General features: G+C 42.3%; 1 protein-coding gene across 1 annotated transcript in view; it reads left to right on the top strand.

Annotated features, from left to right (window-relative positions):
• Positions 1–21,237, top strand: part of LOC139381715 (deoxynucleotidyltransferase, terminal) — a 137,790-nt gene extending 116,553 nt beyond the window's left edge. Inside the window, exon 11 of the mRNA XM_071125441.1 lies at positions 21,151–21,237. Coding sequence (XP_070981542.1) covers positions 21,151–21,237 — 87 coding nt within the window. The remainder of the gene's footprint in view (positions 1–21,150) is intronic.
• The last annotated feature ends 704 nt before the right edge of the window (positions 21,238–21,941 follow it).

The following is a 21,941-nucleotide window of genomic DNA, read 5'->3' on the forward strand; positions in this document are numbered from 1 at the left end:
TCTCGATGGTGCAGCTGTAGACCTTTTTGAGGACCCATGCCAAGTCTTTTCAGTCTCCTGAGGGGGAATAGCTGTTGTCTTGCCCTCTTCACAACTGTCTTGGTGTATTTGGAGCATGGTCATTTGTTGGTGATGTGGACACCAAGGAACTTCAAGCTCGCAACCGGCTCCACTACAGCCCCATCGATGAGAATGGGGGCGTGCTCGGCACTCCTTTTCCTGTAGTCCACGGTCATCTCCTTTGTCTTGATCACGTTGTGGGAGAGGTTGTTGTCCTGGCACCACATGGTCAGGTCTATGACCTCTCCTATAGGCTGTCTCATCGTTGTCGGTGATCAAACCTACCAACGTAGACAGCAAACTTACTGATGGTGTTGGAGTCATGCTTGGCCACGCAGTCATGGGTAAATTGAGAGTACAGGAGGGGACTAAGCATGCACCCCTGAGGGGCCCCCGTGTTGAGGATCAACGTGGCAGATGTGTTGTTGCCTACCCTTACCACCTGGGAGCAGCCCATCAGGAAGTCCAGGATCCAGTTTCAGATGGAGGTGTTTAATCCCAGTGATGAGCTTTGAGTGCACTATGGTGTTGAACTCTGAGCTGTAGTCAATGAACAGTGTTCCTTTTGTCCAGGTGGGAAAGGGCAGTGTTGAGTGTAATAGAGATGGCGTCATTTGTGGATCTGTTGGGGCAGTATGCAAATTGGAGTGGGTCTAGTGTTTCTGGGATGATGGTGTTGTGAGCCAGGACTAGCCTTTCAAAGCACTTCATGGCTACAGACATGAGTGCTACGGGTCGGTAATCATTTAGGCAGGTTACCTTGGTGCACAGGGACTATGGTGGTCTGCGGAAACATGTAGGTATTACAGTCTCAGCCAGGGCAGATTGAAAATGTGAGTGAAGACACTTGCCAGTTTGTCAGCGCATGCTCGGATTACACATCCTGGTTATACATCTAGCCCTGCGGCCTTGTGAATGTTGACCTGTTTAAAGGTCTTTCTCACATCGGCTACAGAGAGCATGATCACACAGTCGTCCAGAACAGCTGGTGCTCTCATGCATTTTTCAGTGTTACTTGCCTCGAAGCGAGCATAGAAGTCGTTTAGCTCATCTGGTAGGCTTATGTACGGTCACTGGAGTCAACGTCATCAATGCACTTATTGATGAAGCCGGTGACTGATGTAGTATTCTCCTCAATGCCATCGGATTTGTCCTGGAACATATTCCAGTCTGTGCTAGCAAAACAGTCCTGTAGCTTAGCATCTGCGTCATCTGACCACTTCCGTATTGATTAAGTCACTGGGACTTCCTGCTTCAGTTTTTGCTTGTAAGTAGGAATAGGGAAGATAGAATTATGATCAGATTTGCTAAATGGAGGGCAAATCATTTTGTGCCAATAATTTAGTATGGCTTTAATTCCAATTTGTCTACAAATGTATAATTGGTATGTTGGATTCACATCTCCATCTCAACCAATAATGAAAGTTAAAGAATAGGAATAAATCAAATCCCCATTTTTTTCAAGTGCATTTAAAGTTTTATTTGATTTGGTCTTATTATTTAACTTATACCAAGACCCTGGGCTACCAAAAACAACATGGTAATGTCTTGCATGAGGGCGACCAAAGGCGAAAAAACAATGAGAATTGGTTCCTCGATCTGTCACATTTTCTTCACTACCAGAGGAGGCAGGTGGTAAATCAAGCTCTTGCCGACCCAGCCAGTAGAAAAGCCAAAATATCTTCTTCCCTGAGAAAAGCCTTCAATGCAGTTGTTTTCTGTTCTTTCAATTAAGTTATGCTCTCCTGTTCTGATATAACTTCTGCTACAGCAGCATCAACACCAACTTCCATCAGCCATACAGTGGAGGGAAGGGAGGGACTCAAATCGTTTGAATCTGGTCGTGGCCAGAACCTATCCGTAGCTGTGCAACCAGTTTTATAATTAGAATGTGATACAAAACGTGCTTTAGGACCATGCGGACGTCTCCGAGCGGTTGGTTAGGCTGTTTGGAGTGTTTATTCAACTATATATGAAATAAATATATGTTATGTCCTCCCCACTTCTAAAACCAAATTTGTGCCCCTGTTAATCTGTGTAATGAAACAGAATGTAAGCTCGCAAGAGTTCGTACGAGTCTAGCGTTTCTGAGGGAATCAATGAAACTGAGTTTGAGATATGGATGGAGAGATCAAGAAACCTTGTGAGAGAAAAGAGAGAACAGAGACATACAGACCGAGACAGATAGGGGGGGAAACACACATTAGAACAGTCCCCCCGCCAGGGTGAACAATACCACACTGAAAGTTCCTCTCACATCCTCTTTCTTTGCCACCCCTCTCACCATCGCCCCCTTACCTTTCCCCCTCCTTCCCATCCTCCCACACTAGGCCCATTATCACTATCCTGGGAGAGAAAAGGAGTGATATTTATAGATCCTATTCCTTGCAGATGTTTTTGTGTCAAAAATGAAATTCAATCTCAAGCTATTATCCATGAATACACAACTATTGTTGCAATCTATTATTATGGAATTAGAAAAAGAAAACAAATATTCTGAACTCAGAAGAGAATATGAGGGGGAGGATGAGAGAGATGGGGGGAGTGGATAGGAGTGGGGTGTTGTCAATCGGGCTAACTCTAGAGACAGGTCCTGCTGCATTATTGATGAAAGTGAATGGCAGAGGTTTTCACTCCGGCTCCGATGTTGGGTCTGTCTGCCTGTCATGTAACATTAATTGACATGGCCCTTGGGGTGGGTGGCACCCATCCATCCATATATCCAGTTTCAGTTTGGACCATGAATAATTCACGGGACACTCCACTGAACATACATTGAAATGTCCTGCATCAGATGGAACCTCCTGCTTTTGTGTGCAGTACAGTAACCATGACATACATGATCTATGTGTTATGTTACTACAGTGAAACGCTAGAGTCAGACGTGATGTTTCACATGTACATTTGTCCTGTTTATCATTATTTTTGACCACTTCCAGATGTGTCTGGTCTCCCATCCAGGGACATACCAGGACCAACCCTGCTTAACTTCTGAGGCAAACCAGCAGTGGGATGCAGGGTCCTATGTTGTTGGAATAAATGTGCCAAAACTTGCAACTGGAAAAAAGGCAGTGAAAGCAAAGGCCAATGTAACATAACCAAAGATAGGGAAAATTGCAGGAAAGAGGGAGGCATTTTAATGAATTGCTTTATGATAAAACAATATTCACCAAAAACTTTTTTCCATCAATTTACAATTCATTTGTCCTCTCATTTCAAAATGATTTCCTTGTAATATTTTATTTTGCTATCAATACTTTTGGGTTTATGTTTTTCTTTAAATATCATTATTTTTGTATGCAAAACTCAGAATTTTATTCTCGACTTCAGGAGTTTTGCTTGATATTAATGGCACAAAAATAGTAGAGGATTGCAACATATAATAAGACTATATAATATTTGCACCATATAATATTACTCTATTAAAGGTGTTTAAAGCGGTAGACCTAATTAAAACATTAATACTCTGTTTTCCTGAGGGATGGGGCTGGAGAAATGCAACCCAGTCTACGCTATGGATGCAAGTACTAACCATCTATGATATAAAAATGATAGTTTTAACCATGTTTTTAGGCTTTTAGGCTATCCTCGACTTCCGGCGCCGACAGAGATGGCCGCCTCGCTTCGCGTTCCTAGGAAACTATGCAGTTTTTTGTTTTTTTACGTGTTATTTCTTACATTAGTACCCCAGGTCATCTTAGGTTTCATTACATACAGTCGAGAAGAACTACTGAATATAAGATCAGCGTCAACTCACCATCAGTACGACCAAGAATATGTTTTTCGCGACGCGGACCCTGTGTTCTGCCTTACAAACAGGACAACGGAGTGGATCCTATGCAGCGACCCAAAAAAACGACTCCGAAAGAGAGGGAAACGAGGCGGTCTTCTGGGCACACCGTGCACCACTCCCTAGCATTCTTCTTGCCAATGTCCAGTCTCTTGACAACAAGGTTGATGAAATCCGAGCAAGGGTAGCATTCCAGAGGGACATCAGAGACTGTAACGTCCTTTGCTTCACTGAAACATGGCTCACTGGAGAGACTCTATCCGAAGCGGTGCAGCCAACGGGTTTCTCCACGCATCGCGCTGACAGAAACAAACATCTTTCTGGTAAGAAGAGGGGCGGGGGCGTATGCCTCATGGCCAACGTGACATGGTGTGATGAAAGAAACATACAGGAACTCAAATCCTTCTGTTCACCTGATTTAGAATTCCTCACAATCAAATGTAGACCGCATTATCTACCAAGAGAATTCTCTTCGATTATAATCACAGCCGTATATATCCCCCCCCAAGCAGACACATCGATGGCTCTGAACGAACTTTATTTAACTCTCTGCAAACTGGAAACGATTTATCCGGAGGCTGCATTCATTGTAGCTGGGGATTTTAACAAGGCTAATCTGAAAACAAGACTCCCTAAATTTTATCAGCATATTGATTGCGCAACCAGGGGTGGAAAGACCTTGGATCATTGTTACTCTAACTTCCGCGACGCATATAAGGCCCTGCCCCGCCCCCCTTTCGGAAAAGCTGACCACGACTCCATTTTGTTGATCCCTGCCTACAGACAGAAACTAAAACAAGAGGCTCCCACGCTGAGGTCTGTCCAACGCTGGTCCGACCAAGCTGACTCCACACTCCAAGACTGCTTCCATCACGTGGACTGGGAGATGTTTCGTATTGCGTCAGATAACAACATTGACGAATACGCTGATTCGGTGTGCGAGTTCATTAGAACGTGCGTTGAAGATGTCGTTCCCATAGCAACGATTAAAACATTCCCTAACCAGAAACCGTGGATTGATGGCAGCATTCGTGTGAAACTGAAAGCGCGAACCACTGCTTTTAATCAGGGCAAGGTGTCTGGTAACATGACCGAATACAAACAGTGCAGCTATTCCCTCCGCAAGGCTATCAAACAAGCTAAGCGCCAGTACAGAGACAAAGTAGAATCTCAATTCAACGGCTCAGACACAAGAGGCATGTGGCAGGGCCTACAGTCAATCACGGACTACAGGAAGAAATCCAGCCCAGTCACGGACCAGGATGTCTTGCTCCCAGGCAGACTAAATAACTTTTTTTCCAGCTTTGAGGACAATACAGTGCCACTGACACGGCCTGCAACGAAAACATGCGGTCTCTCCTTCACTGCAGCCGAGGTGAGTAAGACATTTAAACGTGTTAACCCTCGCAAGGCTGCAGGCCCAGACGGCATCCCCAGCCGCGCCCTCAGAGCATGCGCAGACCAGCTGGCCGGTGTGTTTACGGACATATTCAATCAATCCCTATACCAGTCTGCTGTTCCCACATGCTTCAAGAGGGCCACCATTGTTCCTGTTCACAAGAAAGCTAAGGTAACTGAACGACTACCGCCCCGTAGCACTCACATCCGTCATCATGAAGTGCTTTGAGAGACTAGTCAAGGACCATATCACCTCCACCCTACCTGACACCCTAGACCCACTCCAATTTGCTTACCGCCCAAATAGGTCCACAGACGATGCAATCTCAACCACACTGCACACTGCCCTAACCCATCTGGACAAGAGGAATACCTATGTGAGAATGCTGTTCATCGACTACAGCTCGGCATTCAACACCATAGTACCCTCCAAGCTCGTCATCAAGCTCGAGACCCTGGGTCTCGACCCCGCCCTGTGCAACTAGGTACTGGACTTCCTGACAGGCCGCCCCCAGGTGGTGAGGGTAGGCAACAACATCTCCTCCCCGCTGATCCTCAACACTGGGGCCCCACAAGGGTGCGTTCTGAGCCCTCTCCTGTACTCCCTGTTCACCCACGACTGCGTGGCCACGCACGCCTCCAATTCAATCATCAAGTTTGCGGACGACACAACAGTGGTAGGCTTGATTACCAACAACGACGAGACGGCCTACAGGGAGGAGGTGAGGGCCCTCGGAGTGTGGTGTCAGGAAAATAACCTCACACTCAACGTCAACAAAACTAAGGAGATGATTGTGGACTTCAGGAAACAGCAGAGGGAACACCCCCCTATCCACATCGATGGAACAGTAGTGGAGAGGGTAGCAAGTTTTAAGTTCCTCGGCATACACATCACAGACAAACTGAATTGTTCCACTCACACAGACAGCATCGTGAAGAAGGCGCAGCAGCGCCTCTTCAACCTCAGGAGGCTGAAGAAATTCGGCTTGTCACCAAAAGCACTCACAAACTTCTACAGATGCACAATCGAGAGCATCCTGGCGGGCTGTATCACCGCCTGGTATGGCAACTGCACCGCCCTCAACCGTAAGGCTCTCCAGAGGGTAGTGAGGTCTGCACAACGCATCACCGGGGGCAAACTACCTGCCCTCCAGGACACCTACACCACCCAATGTCACAGGAAGGCCATAAAGATCATCAAGGACATCAACCACCCGAGCCACTGCCTGTTCACCCCGCTATCATCCAGAAGGCGAGGTCAGTACAGGTGCATCAAAGCTGGGACCGAGAGACTGAAAAACAGCTTCTATCTCAAGGCCATCAGACTGTTAAACAGCCACCACTAACACTGAGTGGCTGCTGCCAACACACTGACACTGACTCAACTCCAGCCACTTTAATAATGGGAATTGATGGGTAATGATGTAAATATATCACTAGCCACTTTAAACAATGCTACCTTATATAATGTTACTTACCCTACATTATTCACCTCATATGCATACGTATATACTGTACTCTATATCATCGACTGTATCCTTATGTAATAGATGTATCACTAGCCACTTTAAACTATGCCACTTTGTTTACATACTCATCTCATTTGTACATACTGTACTCGATACCATCTACTGTATCTTGCCTATGCTGCTCTGTACCATCACTCATTCATATATCCTTATGTACATATTCTTTATCCCCTTACACTGTGTACAAGACAGTAGTTTTGGAATTGTTAGTTAGATTACTTGTTATTACTGCATTGTCGGAACTAGAAGCACAAGCATTTCGCTACACTCGCATTAACATCTGCTAACCATGTGTATGTGACAAATAAAATTTGATTTGATTTGTTACAGTGTTTTACATTTACTTTGTTTACATTGGAGTACATAGGAGTAAATGTGGAGATTTCATACATGTGAAACTGCTAATTTGATGTTCACTTTCACATGTGGAATTGCAAGTTCACGTTTGAGTAACAATCACGTCAACGTTTTTCATACAGCATATGAAACTACAAATTACATGTGATTGTTTTTCACATGTGAACTTTTAATTCCACATGTGAAAGTGAGATTTTCACGCAGTTTTCTTTCATGGGAAACAGCTAGGCTTGGGCGGTATGCAGACAGTTATACCTTCATTCCAAACTTGTGCCATCCCGGGATATTCGGTAATACTGGCAGTAAACAACAAGGGGCAACATTTTCCAACCCCACTGAGCCTCTGTAATTCGAAGGTTACATGTAAAGTACATGTAAAATCCTAGAGTGAATGCTAACCTTTTATACATTCTTTGACATAAACTATTTGCAGGACATACATCCCAGCTACTAAAATTATACAAGTAACAAAACAAGTTTGCTGCACACACAAAACAAATATAAGACAGCAAGGCCTTGATCCAGGAAGCGATTCTCTGCTGTTACCAAGAGAAGCTTGATTTTGTAAGAAGCTAACCACTTAGCTAATAACTAGCTACTAAATTAGCAAACCAAATTCGTAACTGCAGAGCATTGAGCACATTTTTGACAATTAACTTAATAAGATGTCTAGCTGGCACAACATTTAGTTGTGAATTCCATACTGTAACTACATCACCTGGCATGTGCTGCACAACCGTAAGAGATTCACAAGGCTTGTCGTTCACCTGTCATTTTGTGCTTGTAATCAAATACCATGTGGCTAAAGACTACCGGCAAACTTCATAATGAATTATAATGTGACAGGTGAAATGAAGAATGCGATCTGCTTTATCGCCTAACATATTGCAGAAGTTGACTGCCGGTATTTCCTTAAAAGCAGCTACAAATATTCAAATGTATTAAAAAACTTTAATGAAATAGTTTCAACGGTATTGAGAAACCATCCCATGACTACTTCCAATATATGTATACGGTATAAATCCTGTTATGGATGATGCGAATTTTCGCAGCTTTTTGTAAAAAATCGCGCAACATTTCAAAGTCCTGCTACTCATGCCAGGAATATAGTATATGCATATGATAAGTATGTGTGTATAGACAACACTCTGAAGTCTCTAAAACTGGTTAAATCGGGTATGTGGCTATAACAGAACGTGTTTAGGAGTAAAAATCCCTGGTAAAACTGTTTACCAAAAACACAAAAAAAATATTTGTCCGCCATTCAATGTATTGTTTAAGACGACAGAAAATATCCCCTATAAACGCCTACAGCTTCCACACGATGTCGCCATTGCTGTCAATTTCTGACTCATTTATCCTTGGTTACAACACGAATAGACCCCTCCTTTCTTGAGGCGCACCACAGTATGTTGTGAAACTGAAAAAATGGACGATGATTTCCAGACTTGCTGCTATCGAATACAGATCGCCCCGTGATCAATTTGATACATCATTAACGTTTACTAATACCTAAAGTTGGTTTAGAAAAGTCGTTTGAAGTGATTTGTAAAAGTTTATAGGCAACTTTTGTAATTTTAAAAAGTGACATTGCGTCTTGTAAATGGGCTTTTTGCAGCATCAGACCGGCCTTCAGCAAATTACATTTTGGGTATACAATGACGGATTTAACCGGGAAAAAGACCCAATTGTGATGTTTATGGGACATATAGGAGTGCCAACAAAGAAGCTCGTCCAAGGTAATGAATGTTTTATATTTTATTTCTGTGTTTTGGGTAGCGCCGGCTACCGCAAAATCTGTTGTTTACGTGTCGTGCTGGTATTTTGGGGGGGTGCATGCTATCAGATAATAGCTTCTCATGCTTTCGCCGAAAAGCATTTTACAAATCTGGTGGCTAGATTCACAACGAGTGTAGCTTTAATTCAGTACCTTGCATGTGTATTTTTATGAAAGTTTGAGTACTATACTCGAGCACTATAGGTGGCGCTCTGAAATTTCCGCTGAGCTGTCCCTGTGCAGGGACCACCTCCGTAACAAGTTAAATGGTATACCGTCCAAGCTTAGAAACGGCAAATGTGATTCTCATATGTGAATTTCTTTCACTTGAAAATGCTATCACACATGTGGAAGTGAGATTGACACGTGGAGGTTTTTTTACATGTGAAAGGGCAAATGTGATTTTCACATGTGAATCTGCCATTCACGTGAGGTGCCATTCATGTGAGGTGAAAACATGTTATTCTCCTCATATGTGAAAAGGTGGTGATGACATGTGAACTAAATTTAATACATATGATATTATGGTTTTACATGCGACATTTAGGTAGGCTCAACATGTGAAAACAGCTATTTCACATGTGAAAATGCGACTTTTACATGTGGAACGTGTTTAATTATTTCAACAGCAACTTTTCCAATACAATAGAATAAACATTAAAATCAGTTATCCCCCTAGAGTCGATTGATACACCTGTGCGTCAATCTAAGTAACATAATAAACAACATTGGATGAATCTCAATCCTCAGCATCCACCTACTATGTATGTCGCACTTCCGTATCTGCGGTGAAAGGTGGCAGAGCTAGGGCATTGTTTGTCAGACTGAGACATCCCAAAAATCGGACTTCTCACGTAAACGTCTGCAGCATCCGAATGGTTTGACCTACAAAACTATGGTGAGCACTCTATGGAAAGAGAAGACTCAAGAACCTGATGGTGGTTTTGTTCTACATCACCCACAAGTGTCACAGGACTCGTCGGAAGGTAACTGGTACCGGTTTTAAAAAATGAATGGAAGTATGAAGGTAGTTTTGTGCCTACCCAAAAAAGGGGTTAAATATGTGTTAAATTAAAATTATGATAATATTTCCTGAGCTTTCTTGTATCTCCTAGATATAGGACAGACACTTTACAAACCTTGTTTCTTATTATACATTTTTTGACTGACTTTTTTGCCATTTATGAATGTGTTATTCAATGCGTTTCTCTGGGCTATATTAGTAAAGTCCAAATTAAAATGTTTATAAAATAATTGTTTTATATATATTTTTTTATACCTAAAGGGGTCCTAAAATTCTAATCAAATAGCTAAATGATCCCCCCCCATCCACCACAGCTTAGACTTTTAAGAATGAACTCATTATAAGATGAAAGCACAGATAAAGAAAAACTTCCAAACAAAGCTCATGTTTTGCAGATACTTTTTTAATTGAGCCGAACCTTCATTCTGCTGATGCAGCAGCATCGGATCACATTGTGTGAATGCAGAAGGAATTAAATTGGTCATGCAAAACCAGCCCCTTTAGAACAAACCAATTCATTATTTTCAGGCTTCAGTAGACCAGTGAAACGTAATTTATTGTAATCATTAATGGAGCATTCTGTTGGGGTCCGTACAAGAGAGAGCCGAGAAAAAACACCCAGGGCTCTATTTTAACAAACCTTATTCAATGGTGAGTCTAAGCGCTAGCGGTAGCACTATAGATCTGTGGGTGTGTGAGAAATATTTATTGCTATTTTCACAGCCATTATTGTGAGCGCAATAGCTGGCGGTGGCGCGAAAAGGGCTGGGTTTGATGAATAAACAAGTTGTAAGTGTGACGAAGGCTTGGCCACTCACTGGCAATCAAGGTGCTATCAAGATTTCGGCAGGGGTAACCGCATATTATCCTCCTAGTCCATTATTGTTACAGGCAGTGGTTTTTCCATTTATATTTCAAGATTGGACGTTAACACATGGGACGCTCACAGGTTTGTCATCTCGTTAGTGGGTAGGTGTTTCACCTCTGCTGACCCAGGTGATATTTAAGAATGGCTGGCCCAGTGCTCCAGTTGCCTTGAGAGATGTAGAGGGTTAACTCCTTTAGTTGTCTCTCCCTATTTGATTTATTTAAAAAATACCTTTATCTGATCTTCCCTGTTTTCATTTTGCTCCACTTTTTGGTGTGCTTCCTGTCTTTAAGTTTGGTGTGGGTTTTATTTTTGTTTGCCTGTTTTTCGTCAAATTTAGTGGGCACTCATGGTGGGTGTCTTTAAGGTTCCAGTTGTTGTTGCTAGTCAACTTTCAGTGGACACCCCCATGAGTCTCTTTCAGAATCCCTCCTAAAACCCCATCGTTTTGGCTGTTGTCAGTGACTCTGTTCGTTCCCCCTTCTGTTTGAGCAACATTATTTGGTTTTCTTGCTGGGAAACGCAACAATTATGGATTGATACTACAGTTTATTAAATAACATGGGCTCATCTCTCATTTCAAGATGGGCATATAGCCTACATGGAGGGGTTTTTACACTTCCAAAATAATAACAGGAGCTGGCAAAAATAATGTAATAGCTTACATATATTTATAGATAAAAATGGGATGTCCACTCACTGTCCTGCCAAACTTGATTTTTTTTAATCAAGCTTTGGTTATAAAGGTTTATTTCATGAGGAAAACATTTTATCGATAGTCTTGACTACATGGCGAATGCATTGGGCATGACAAAAAACAGAGGAGGAGAGGCTATGCTTGGTTTTTAATCAAATTCAACAAAATGGGAGAAATCATTAGGTAATGTTTCTAAATATGAGGTTAATGGGCACAAAAAAACACTCTCTTCTTCCGTGTGCATAATGGGCACTGCGTCACAGCTGGATAGGATGAGCTTCATTTGTCAAAATCTATGTGACAACACAGGGTTTTTTGCCCTAACACTACACAGCTGATTCAAATAACCAACCCATCATCAAGCTTTGATTATTTGAATCAGCTGTGTAGTGCTAGGGCAAAAAACTAAACGTGCACCCAGGCGGGGCCCCAGGACTAAGACCATCGATAAAAGGTTTGGCTCGGGAGACCGCTTTGAAATAAATCTTTATCGCCAAAGCTTTATTAAAAGACAAAGTTAGGCAGCAGCAAAACAGTGAACGGACATCCCGTTTTTATCTATAAATATATGTAAGCTATTCCATTATTATTGCCAGCTCCTGTTATTATTTTGGATGTGTGTAAAAACCCCTCCATGTAGGCTATATGCCCAGGACCGAGTTTGGGAAACCCTGCCATAAACCCTGCCATAAACCAACTGCTTCACAGCTAACATCAGCTTTCGATTGGACTTAAATGTCCCCACCAGCTCATACTGAAATTGGCACTTTGGTTGTGCGTTGTTACCTCTGAAATTGTGATGTATTGTTAGCAAGTGTATTTAGTGATATGTTTAACTGCAAGTCAACATGATGTATTGGCTAGTGCTTTAATATAAATGTGGCAGCAATGCATGAATGCAACGACATTCTACATTTATCAACTGGGTTGTGTTTCGGAAGTACCGTTGGAAGTCGGAAGTTTACATACACCTTAGCCAAATACATTTAAACTCAGTTTTTCCACAATTCTTGACATTCAATCCTAGTAAAAAAATCCCTGTCTTAGGTCAGTTAGGATCACCACTTTATTTTAAGAATGTGAAATGTCAGAATAATAGTAGAGCATGATTTATTTCAGATTTTATTTCTTTCATCAAATTCCCAGTGGGTCGGAAGTTTACATACACTCAATTCGTGTTTGGTAGCATTGCCTTTAAATTGTTTAACTTGGGTCAAATATTTCTGGTAGCCTTCCACAAGCTTCCCACAATAAGTTGGGTGAATTTTGGCCCATTCCTCCTGACAGAGCTGGTGTAACTGAGTCAGGTTTGTATGCCTCCTTCCTCGCACACAATTTTTCAGTTCTGCCCACAACTATTCTATAGGATTTAGGTCAGGGCTTTGGGATGGCCACTCCAATACCTTGACTTTGTTGTCCTTAAGCCATTTTGCCACAACTTTGGAAGTATGCTTGGGGTCATTGTCCATATGGAAGACCCATTTGCGACCAAGCTTTAACTTCCTGACTTATGTCTTGAGATGTTGCTTCAATATATCCACCTAATTTTCCTACCTCATGCAGCCATCTATATTGTGAAGTGCCCTAGAGCCTCCTGCAGCAAAGCACCCCCACAACATGATGCTGCCACCCCCGTGCTTCACGGTTGGGATGGTGTTTTTCGGCTTGCAAGCCTCCCCCTTTTTCCTCTAAACATAATGATGTCATTATGGCCAAACAGTTAGATTTGGGTTTCATCAGACCAGAGGACATTTCTCCAAAAAGTACAATCTTTGTCCCCATGTGCAGTTGCAAACTGTAGTCTGGCTTTTTTATGGTGGTTTTGGAGCAGTGACTTCTTCCTTGCTGAGCAGCCTTTCAGGTTATATTGATAAAGGACTCGTTTTACTGTGGATATAGATACTTTTGTACCTGTTTCCTCCAGCATCTTCACAAGGTGCTTTGCTGTTGGTTTGGGATTGATTTGCATTTTTCGCACCAAAGTACGTTCATCTCTAGGATACAGAACGTGTCTCCTTCCTGAGCGGTATGACATCTGCGTGGTCCCATGGTGTTTATACTTGCATACTATTGTTTGTACAGATTAATGTGGTACCTTCAGGAATTTGGAAATTGCTCCCAAGGATGAACCAGACTTGTGGAGGTCCACAATTTTTTTCTGAGGTCTTGGCTCACTTCTTTTGATTTCAAGAGGCACTGAGTTTGAAGGTAGGCCTTGAAATACATCCACAGGTACACCTCCAATTGACTCAAATTATGTCAATTAGCCTATCAGAAGCTTCTAAAGCCATGACATTATTTTCTGGAATTTTCCAAGCTGTTTAAAGGCACAGTCATCTTAGTGTATGTAAACTTCTGACCCACTGAAATTGTGATACAGGGAATTATAAGTGAAATAATCTGTTTGTAAACAATTGTTGGAAAAATGACTTGTGTCATGCTCAAAGTAGATGTCCTAACCGACTTGCCAAAACTAGTTTGTTAATAAGAAATGCGTGGAGTGGTTGAAAAACGAGTTTTAATGACGCCAACCTAAGTGTATGTAAACTTCCGACTTCAACTGTATATAGTGCCTTCAGAAAGTATTCATACCCTTTGACTTATTACGCATTTTGTTGTTACAGCCTGAATTCAAAATATACAGTATAGATTTTTTTCTCAGCCATCTACACACAGTACCCCATAATGACAAAGTGAAAACTTTTTTAAAAATGTATTTAAAATGAAATACAGATATTAATTTACATAAGTATTCACATCCCTGAGTCAATACATGTTATAATCAATTTGGGCAGCGATTACAGCTGTGACTCTTACTGGGTAAGTGTCTAAGAGCTTTGTGTTACAAATGCAAGGAGGCTTGTAGTGCAATTAAACTGAAAATTTTTACTTCAGATGTTGACCACTCGTTCAAAACTCACTCATCCAATCCTTACACCTCTGTTTACGCGCAACGTGCATGATGTTTCCACCCCCATGCTTCACAGTAGGTATGGTGTTCTTTGGATGCAACTCAGCATTCTTTGTCCTCCAAACAAGACGAGTTGAGGTTTTACCAAAAAGTTATATTTTGGTTTCATCTGACCATATGACATTCTCCCAATCTTCTTCTGGATCATCCAAATGCTCTCTAGCAAACTTCAGACGGCCTGGACATGTACTGGCTTAAGCAGGGGGACACGTCTGGCACTGCAGGATTTGAGTCCCTGGCGGCGTAGTGTGTTACTGATGGTAGGCTTTGTTACTTTGGTCCCAGCTCTCTGCAGGTCATTCACTAGGTCCCCCTGTGTGGTTCTGGGATTTTTGCGATCATTCTTGTGATAATTTTGACCCCACGGGGTGAGATCTTGCGTGGTGCCCCAGATCGAGGGAGATTATCAGTGGTCTTGTATGTCTTCTATTTCCTAATAATTGCTCCCACAGTTGATTTCTTCAAACCAAGCTGCTTACCTATTGCAGATTCAGTCTTCCCAGCCTGGTGCAGATCTACAATTTTGTTTCTGGTGTCCTTTGACAGCTCTTTGGTCTTGGCCATAGTGGAGTTTGGAGTGTGACTGTTTGAGGTTGTGGACAGGTGTCTTTTATACTGATAACAAGTTCAAACAGGTGCCATTAATACAGGTAACGAGTGGAGGACAGAGGAGCCTCTTAAAGAAGAAGTTACAGGTCTGTGAGAGCCAGAAATCTTGCTTGTTTGTAGGTGACCAAATACTTATTTTCCACCAACATTTGCAAATAAATTCATTAAAAATCCTACAATGTGATTTTCTGGATTTTTTTCTTCTCATTTTCTGTCATAGTTGAAGTGTACCTATGATGGAAATGACAGGCCTCTCTCATCTTTTTAAGTGGGGGAACTTGCACAATTGGTGGCTGACTAAATACTTTTTTGCCCCACTGTAGGTATTCCTCTTGTCCAGATTGGTTAGGGCAGTGTGCAGTGTGATTGTGATCGCGTCGTCTATGGACCTATTGGGGCACTAAGCAAATTGGAGTGGGTCTAGGGTGTCAGGTATGGTGGAGGTGATATGATCCTTGACTAGTCTCTCAAAGCACTTCATGATGACGGAAGTGTGTGCTACGGGGCGATAGTCATTTAGCTCAGTTACCTTAGCTTTCTTGGTAACAGGAACAATGGTGGCCCTCTTGAAGCATGTGGGAACAGCAGACTGTGAAAAGGATTGATTGAATATGTCCGTAAACACACCAGCCAGCCAGCTGGACTGCGCATGCTCTGAGGACGTGGCTGGGGATGCCGTCTGGGCTGGCAGCTTTGCGAGGGTTAACACGTTTAAATGTTTTACTCACGTTGGCTGCAGTGAAGGAGAGCCCGCAGGTTTTGGTAGCGGGCTGTGTCAATGGCACTGTATTGTCCTCAAAGCGAGCAAAGAAGTTGTTTAGTTTGTCTGGGAGCAAGACATCGTGGTCCGCGACGGAGCTGGTTTTCCTTTTGTAGTCCGTGATTGACTGTAGACCCTGCCACATACCTCTTGTGTCTGAGCCGTTGAAGTGCGACTCTACTTTGTCTCTGTATTGATGCTTAGCTTGTTTGATTGCCTTGCGGAGGGAATAGCTACACTGTTTGTATTCGGTCATGTTTCCAGTCACCTTGCCCTGATTAAATGCAGTGGTTTGCGCTTTAAGTTTTGCGCGAATGCTGCCATGAATCCACGGTTTCTGGTTGGGGAATGTTTTAATAGACGCTGTAGATACAACATCACCGATGCACTTGCTAATAAACTCGCTCACCGAATCAGCGTATTCATCAATGTTATTTTCCGACGCAATGAAGAACATATCCCAGTCCATGTGATCGAAGCAATTTTGAAGCGTGGAATCCAATTGGTCAGACCAGCGTTGAACAAACCTGAGCACGGGCGCTTCCTGTTTTAGTTTCTGTCTATAGGCTGGGAGCAACAAAATGAAGTCGTGGTCAGATTTTCCAAATTGGGGGCGGGAGAGGGCTTTATATGCTTCGCGGAAGTTAGAATAACAATGATCCTGGGTTTTGCCAGCCCGGGTCGCGCATGCGATATGCTGATAACATTTAGGGAGCCTCAAAAGAAAGTGCATGGTTATTGATTGTCTTGGTTTCCAAATATTCACATCTGGACTAGAGATTGAGTGGGTCGAAAGGGAATTAGAGGAATTGTTTTAAACTTCTCTACTTTGCTAAGTAAAGTTTTATGTTTAAAATGTTTATTGGGATGTATAGGCTGTGTTTGTTCTGACAATTAGGTTACCTATTTGAAAACAATGGCAGCCTACCTGTGTTGATTTCGAACATAGGCTGGAAATAGGCTGGACAACTCGAGGAATGAGGTAACTCCGATTTCAAGAGAGAATACAACTGTTTACAATGGCTTTTCATCACAATTACGCTGGCGAACACTACGTTACTCTCGCGTACCCAAAATTCACATAGTTGACGGATGTCCCTCCGTGTGATTTGGGCTTATGTTAGCTGTGTGACAGTGATGTGTTATGTAGGCCTTATGAAGGATTGAAGGAACGTGTCAGAGGAGATAAATAAAGAATTCTGCTTAATCGACGATGAGATATAGTGAGGTCATATTACACTGGCGCAATGACTTTGTCTTCCTTTGCTTGTTACATTCGGACACTCTAATCAACAATTATGTATTTTTTTACTCATGTTTATGTGGCAAAACCCTGGCGGCCAAATAAACTCATTTTCTGTGTATGATTAAATGGTTGATTATCTGGCACTGTTTCCCCTTACTGCCCAGTTTATTTGGCTGATTAGCAGGCTGAGAGAGTTAGGCAATGTAAACCACATTCAGCTCAATAGCCTTTTTATGGTTCAGAGGGGTTCATGATGCTAACACTAATTGCTGGGTTGATTAGTGAGGTGTCCGAATTGCCTCCTTTCTCTCCCAGGTTCTATGCTGCTGTCCCAGTGTGCCTGGAGAAGGCTAGGTGTGTGCGCGTGTGAGCATGTGCATGCGTGCTGATCGTGGGTGGATCGTTTCAGTAGGACTGCAGAGGCACTAATCGACTCCCACTTTTCCACCACTGTCAGCCCTTTCCCGTGAGCTGCAATAAAGATAGATTAACTTAGAGACAATCAAAACATTTTTCGATTCACCACCCTCTTGGCAATAACATGTTTCCAGGTGGTGACAGTAAGAAGAAAAATATCTAAACAAAGAGAGGGAGGAAGGCTGTGGCCCACGCTGGTATGCCTTATGTAATAGCCCTGATGTGATATCTATGGATTTCTAATGGAGAGACCCACGGGAGTAGTACGCTATGGATACGGAGAAATATGATACGGTAGACTATAGGTGGATGTATATGTTCCTCTCTTACAGAAAAAATGTGTTCTTTAGTCCTGGGGGATCTTTCAGTGTCAACGAGTTGGACACATCTAAATGGGTGATTTTCAAAAGGAGACTATGTCAAAATACTGATTTTCCTTTGAATCATTTTCAATTCATTGCTTGCTGTCCAACAGAGGAAAACAAACGCAACAGTCCCGAATTGCCATGTCCTTCAGACATACTACCGGTGTATTATAGATTATGAATATCAACACTGAATACAATCCAAAGAAAGTACTCTCTGACAGGCCACCTGTTGTGTGTGTTTGTAGTGTTTGTGTAACATCTGTATTTACATGTTCCTAGGAGTTGTTCATTTAGTGTGGATTTGCATATTATTCAACTGTGTTTGCATATCACTGTGTCTGAGGATCCACAAGCCAGCAAGTCTGTTCCAGTGTGTGTTGTGTGTGTGTTTTTGGTTTTACTATCCTTGTGGTGACTCACAAACATAGTAAAACATGGAAAAATTCGGACATTTCCCGCACACGGAAAAATACTAGTTTAGGCTTAGGGATTAGGGTTAGGAGTTAGGTCAAACATGTTTTTGAATGGGAATCAATTGTTTGCTCCACACAAATATAGTAAAACAAATGTTTGAATTTGTGCGTGTGCATTAATTTGTGTGTTTGTGTGTGGATGTGCATGGCTCTTCGAGTGGCAGCCAATCATTTCCATCAGACCCTTCCATCAGCCTGTGTGTCATGGCACAGAGGCAATGACAGAAGGCAGATGTTAAGATGGCCTGATGTCTGTGTTCACATCCACGAGAGCTGTAAATATGCAGCGGGAAGACGAAATACACAGCTGGTTAGCCGGTCACTAAGTCAAGGACATTGACATGCAGTAACTCGCACTCCAGCTCCTCCTCTGTCAGAAATGCTTACCATAGTTCTGTCTGAATAAAGTAGTACTTATTGTAGTACATGGTAAGTAGGCTTATATTTGGATGGCATATGCTCCTTACAGAGTAAAAGGGTTTAAGTCAAGTAAGGCCAGGCTCAGAAGAGCAACAATATGTTCTTGGTCAAAGCATTCAGAGAGTTTGCTGTGGTCAAATCAAATCAATTCAAATTGTATTTGTCACACACACACATAAACATATATATATATGAGGAATAAGAAATAAAAGTAACAAATAATTAAAGAGCAGCAGTAAAACAACAATAGCGAGGATATATACAGGGGGTACCGCTTAGTCGAGGAAATCTAACCAGTGCCCCCGCTATTGGGGCACAAATAACTGACAAGTTAATATAGACATAACTGGTCAGTATGTAATGAAGAAATTTCCCCCGTGGGGATTGGAGAGATTGGTCAGAGTTCATATTTCCTTTGTTAGTTGGATGTTAGAGCTTACCATAGCTTTCCGTTGAGCCTTTTGAACAGTAAGCATGCATCTTGTTAGGGATGCTTGAACATGATGCTCTACGAGCTATATCACATTCAGATCTGACTGTCCAAAGCTCTTATATGTGACTACTTCACCAGTTCCCCAATCACTGTGTGGGTGTTGTCTTATTTACTTCCTGAGAGGGAAAAAAGTCTCTGGTGATCTGCTCTGGTACAAGGGAATTGTTGGGAAGAATATAGCAAATTGCACCTCTGTGGAAAGATTTTCATCTGCTGTAACCATGGGGGTGTTTTCTCTAGAGTTTAATGTATGTGAGAGTTAGTGACCTGTTAGTGACCTGCAGAGAACCAATCATCCACTTAGCTGGTGGAGAGACTTAAAGTGTGTGTGTGTGCCCCTGTCAGACATGCGGGCATGACTGCGTTTAATGTGTGTCAGGTCATAATCAAATTTAGATGATCAAGATTTAAGCCTGGACTGTTTGTGAAATTGATTTTATCAACAGAGACAGAAGTCAAATGAAGACAGAGGGAGTGATATTTACACAGATTGGACCTGGGCAGGACTGACTTCTTTTACCCAGCATGCACTCAGGGCCTGTAATGTCCCCCTTGTTATTTGCATTGTAAATAACGGGCTAGAATGGCAGAATACATGCCTAGAAGTCCTAGAAGTTCCCTCTCTCCTACCAGTAAGGGTTGTTTATCATCTGCCTTTAGCTGTCAGAGGGGCCCAACACATACAGTGGGGAGAGCAAGTTTTTGATACCCTGCCGATTTTGCCGGTATTCCCACTTACAAAGCATGTAGAGGTCTGTAATTTTTTATCATAGGTACACTTCAACTGTGAGAGACAGAATCTAAAACAAAAATACAGAAAATCACATTGTATGATTTTTAAGTAATTCATTTCCATTTTATTGCATGACATAAGTATTTGATACATCAGAAAAGCAGAACTTAATATTTGGTGCAGAAACCTTTGTTTGCAATTACAGAGAGCATACGTTTCCTGTAGTTCTTGACCAGGTTTGCTATGCTATGTCTGGTGCAAACACAACACCTCTCATCACCCTGAGAACACCACCCCCACAGCATGATGCTGCCACCACCATGCTTCACTGTGGGGATGTTTTTCATCGGCAGGGACTGGGAAACTGGTCAGCATTAAAGGAATGATCGATGGTGCTAAATACAGGGAAGTTCTTGAGGGAAACTTGTTTCCGTCTTCCAGAGATTTGAGACTGGGACGGAGGTTCACCTTCCGGCAGGACAATGACCATATGCATACTGCTAAAGCAACGCTCATATAGTTAAAAGGGAGACATTTAAATATCTTGGAATGGCCTAGTCAAAGCCCAGACCTCAATCCAATTGAGAATCTGTGGTATGACTTAAAGATTGCTGTACACCAGCAGAACCCATCCTAGATCCTAGATGTGCCAAGCTTATAGAGACATACCCCAGGAGACTTGCAGCTGTAATTGCTGCAAAAGGGCGGGGGGGGGGGGGGGGGGGGGGTGAATAGTTAAGCACGCTCAAGTTTTCTGTTTTTTTGGTCTTATTTCTTGTTTGTTTCACAATAAAAAATATTTTGCATCTTTAAAGTGGTAGGCATGTTGTGTAAATCAAATGACACAAACTCCCCAAAAAATCTATTTTATTTCCAGGTTGTAAAGGCTACAAAATAGGAAAAATGCCAAGGGAGGTGAATACTTTCACAATTCACAAGCCACTGTATAGCGATGTTATCTTTGTGTTCATCTGAGACTAACATGAGTGACCTCCGATTTGCTCATACTTGGGCTTGTTTGGTTTGCAACTTGAGATGTTTCAGTGCGTGCGTGGCATCTTGCTGTCAAGCCATGTCAACTCTCACAGTCTCTCACATATCTCTTATGTCTACTATATTTCTGAATCCAACCATCAATTTTGTCTTTGTTCTTTCTCCAGAAACTATGCCTACTGGCGACTACTGAGGAGGACATCTTTGCCCATCTGGGTTTGGAGTATGTGGAGCCTTGGCAGAGAAATGCATAAGCATCATCCTCTCACAGACACCCATACAATACCACCTTTATACATACAGTACATTAGGGGTTCCCAACTTTTTAATTCTCAGCCCACCTTCCAACATTGGGAAACACATTTTGCCATGGGGTGGAGAAATATTTTGCTGTTTTAAAGCTAATTTCCTGCAGTTCTACAGATTTTGGCATGTCTTACGTGTGTTTATGTAATATCTGAGTGAGTTAAACATTACAACAAAATTAATGGGCTAAAAACCTAGCTACAAAACATTAGCTGACATGGGCTAGTTGATCTGGACATTTCTGACAAGTTATAAATCGCTATCTAATAACTGACATGACAAAAGGAAAAACTGCTGATGCACTACCCAATTTAGAAATGTAAACTTTCAAGAGTAAGTTGAAAGCCCAAGTTCCTTAAAAAATATGTTTTGGGGAACTCCGCGCCACCCCTGCCATCCCCTGCCATCCCCTTGTGCCCCCCGCAGTTTGGGAACCACTGCAGTACATAATTCCCATCTGTCTCCCCCCTCTGCTACACACTACTGCAATCTCATTTCAAAGAGCCTAATCTGGGTTGATTTTTATACTTGTGTTCTGTTGTCAGACTACATACTGATGTATGATTCATGATTATATTATTTTCATCATGCCTGGCTTTTTTCTCTTAGCCTCTTAGTAAATAAAAATTATGTTCTGTCATTCAAAACCTGT

Source organism: Oncorhynchus clarkii, chromosome 23 (genome assembly GCF_045791955.1).
Source record: "Oncorhynchus clarkii lewisi isolate Uvic-CL-2024 chromosome 23, UVic_Ocla_1.0, whole genome shotgun sequence".
Lineage (NCBI taxonomy): Eukaryota > Metazoa > Chordata > Actinopteri > Salmoniformes > Salmonidae > Oncorhynchus > Oncorhynchus clarkii.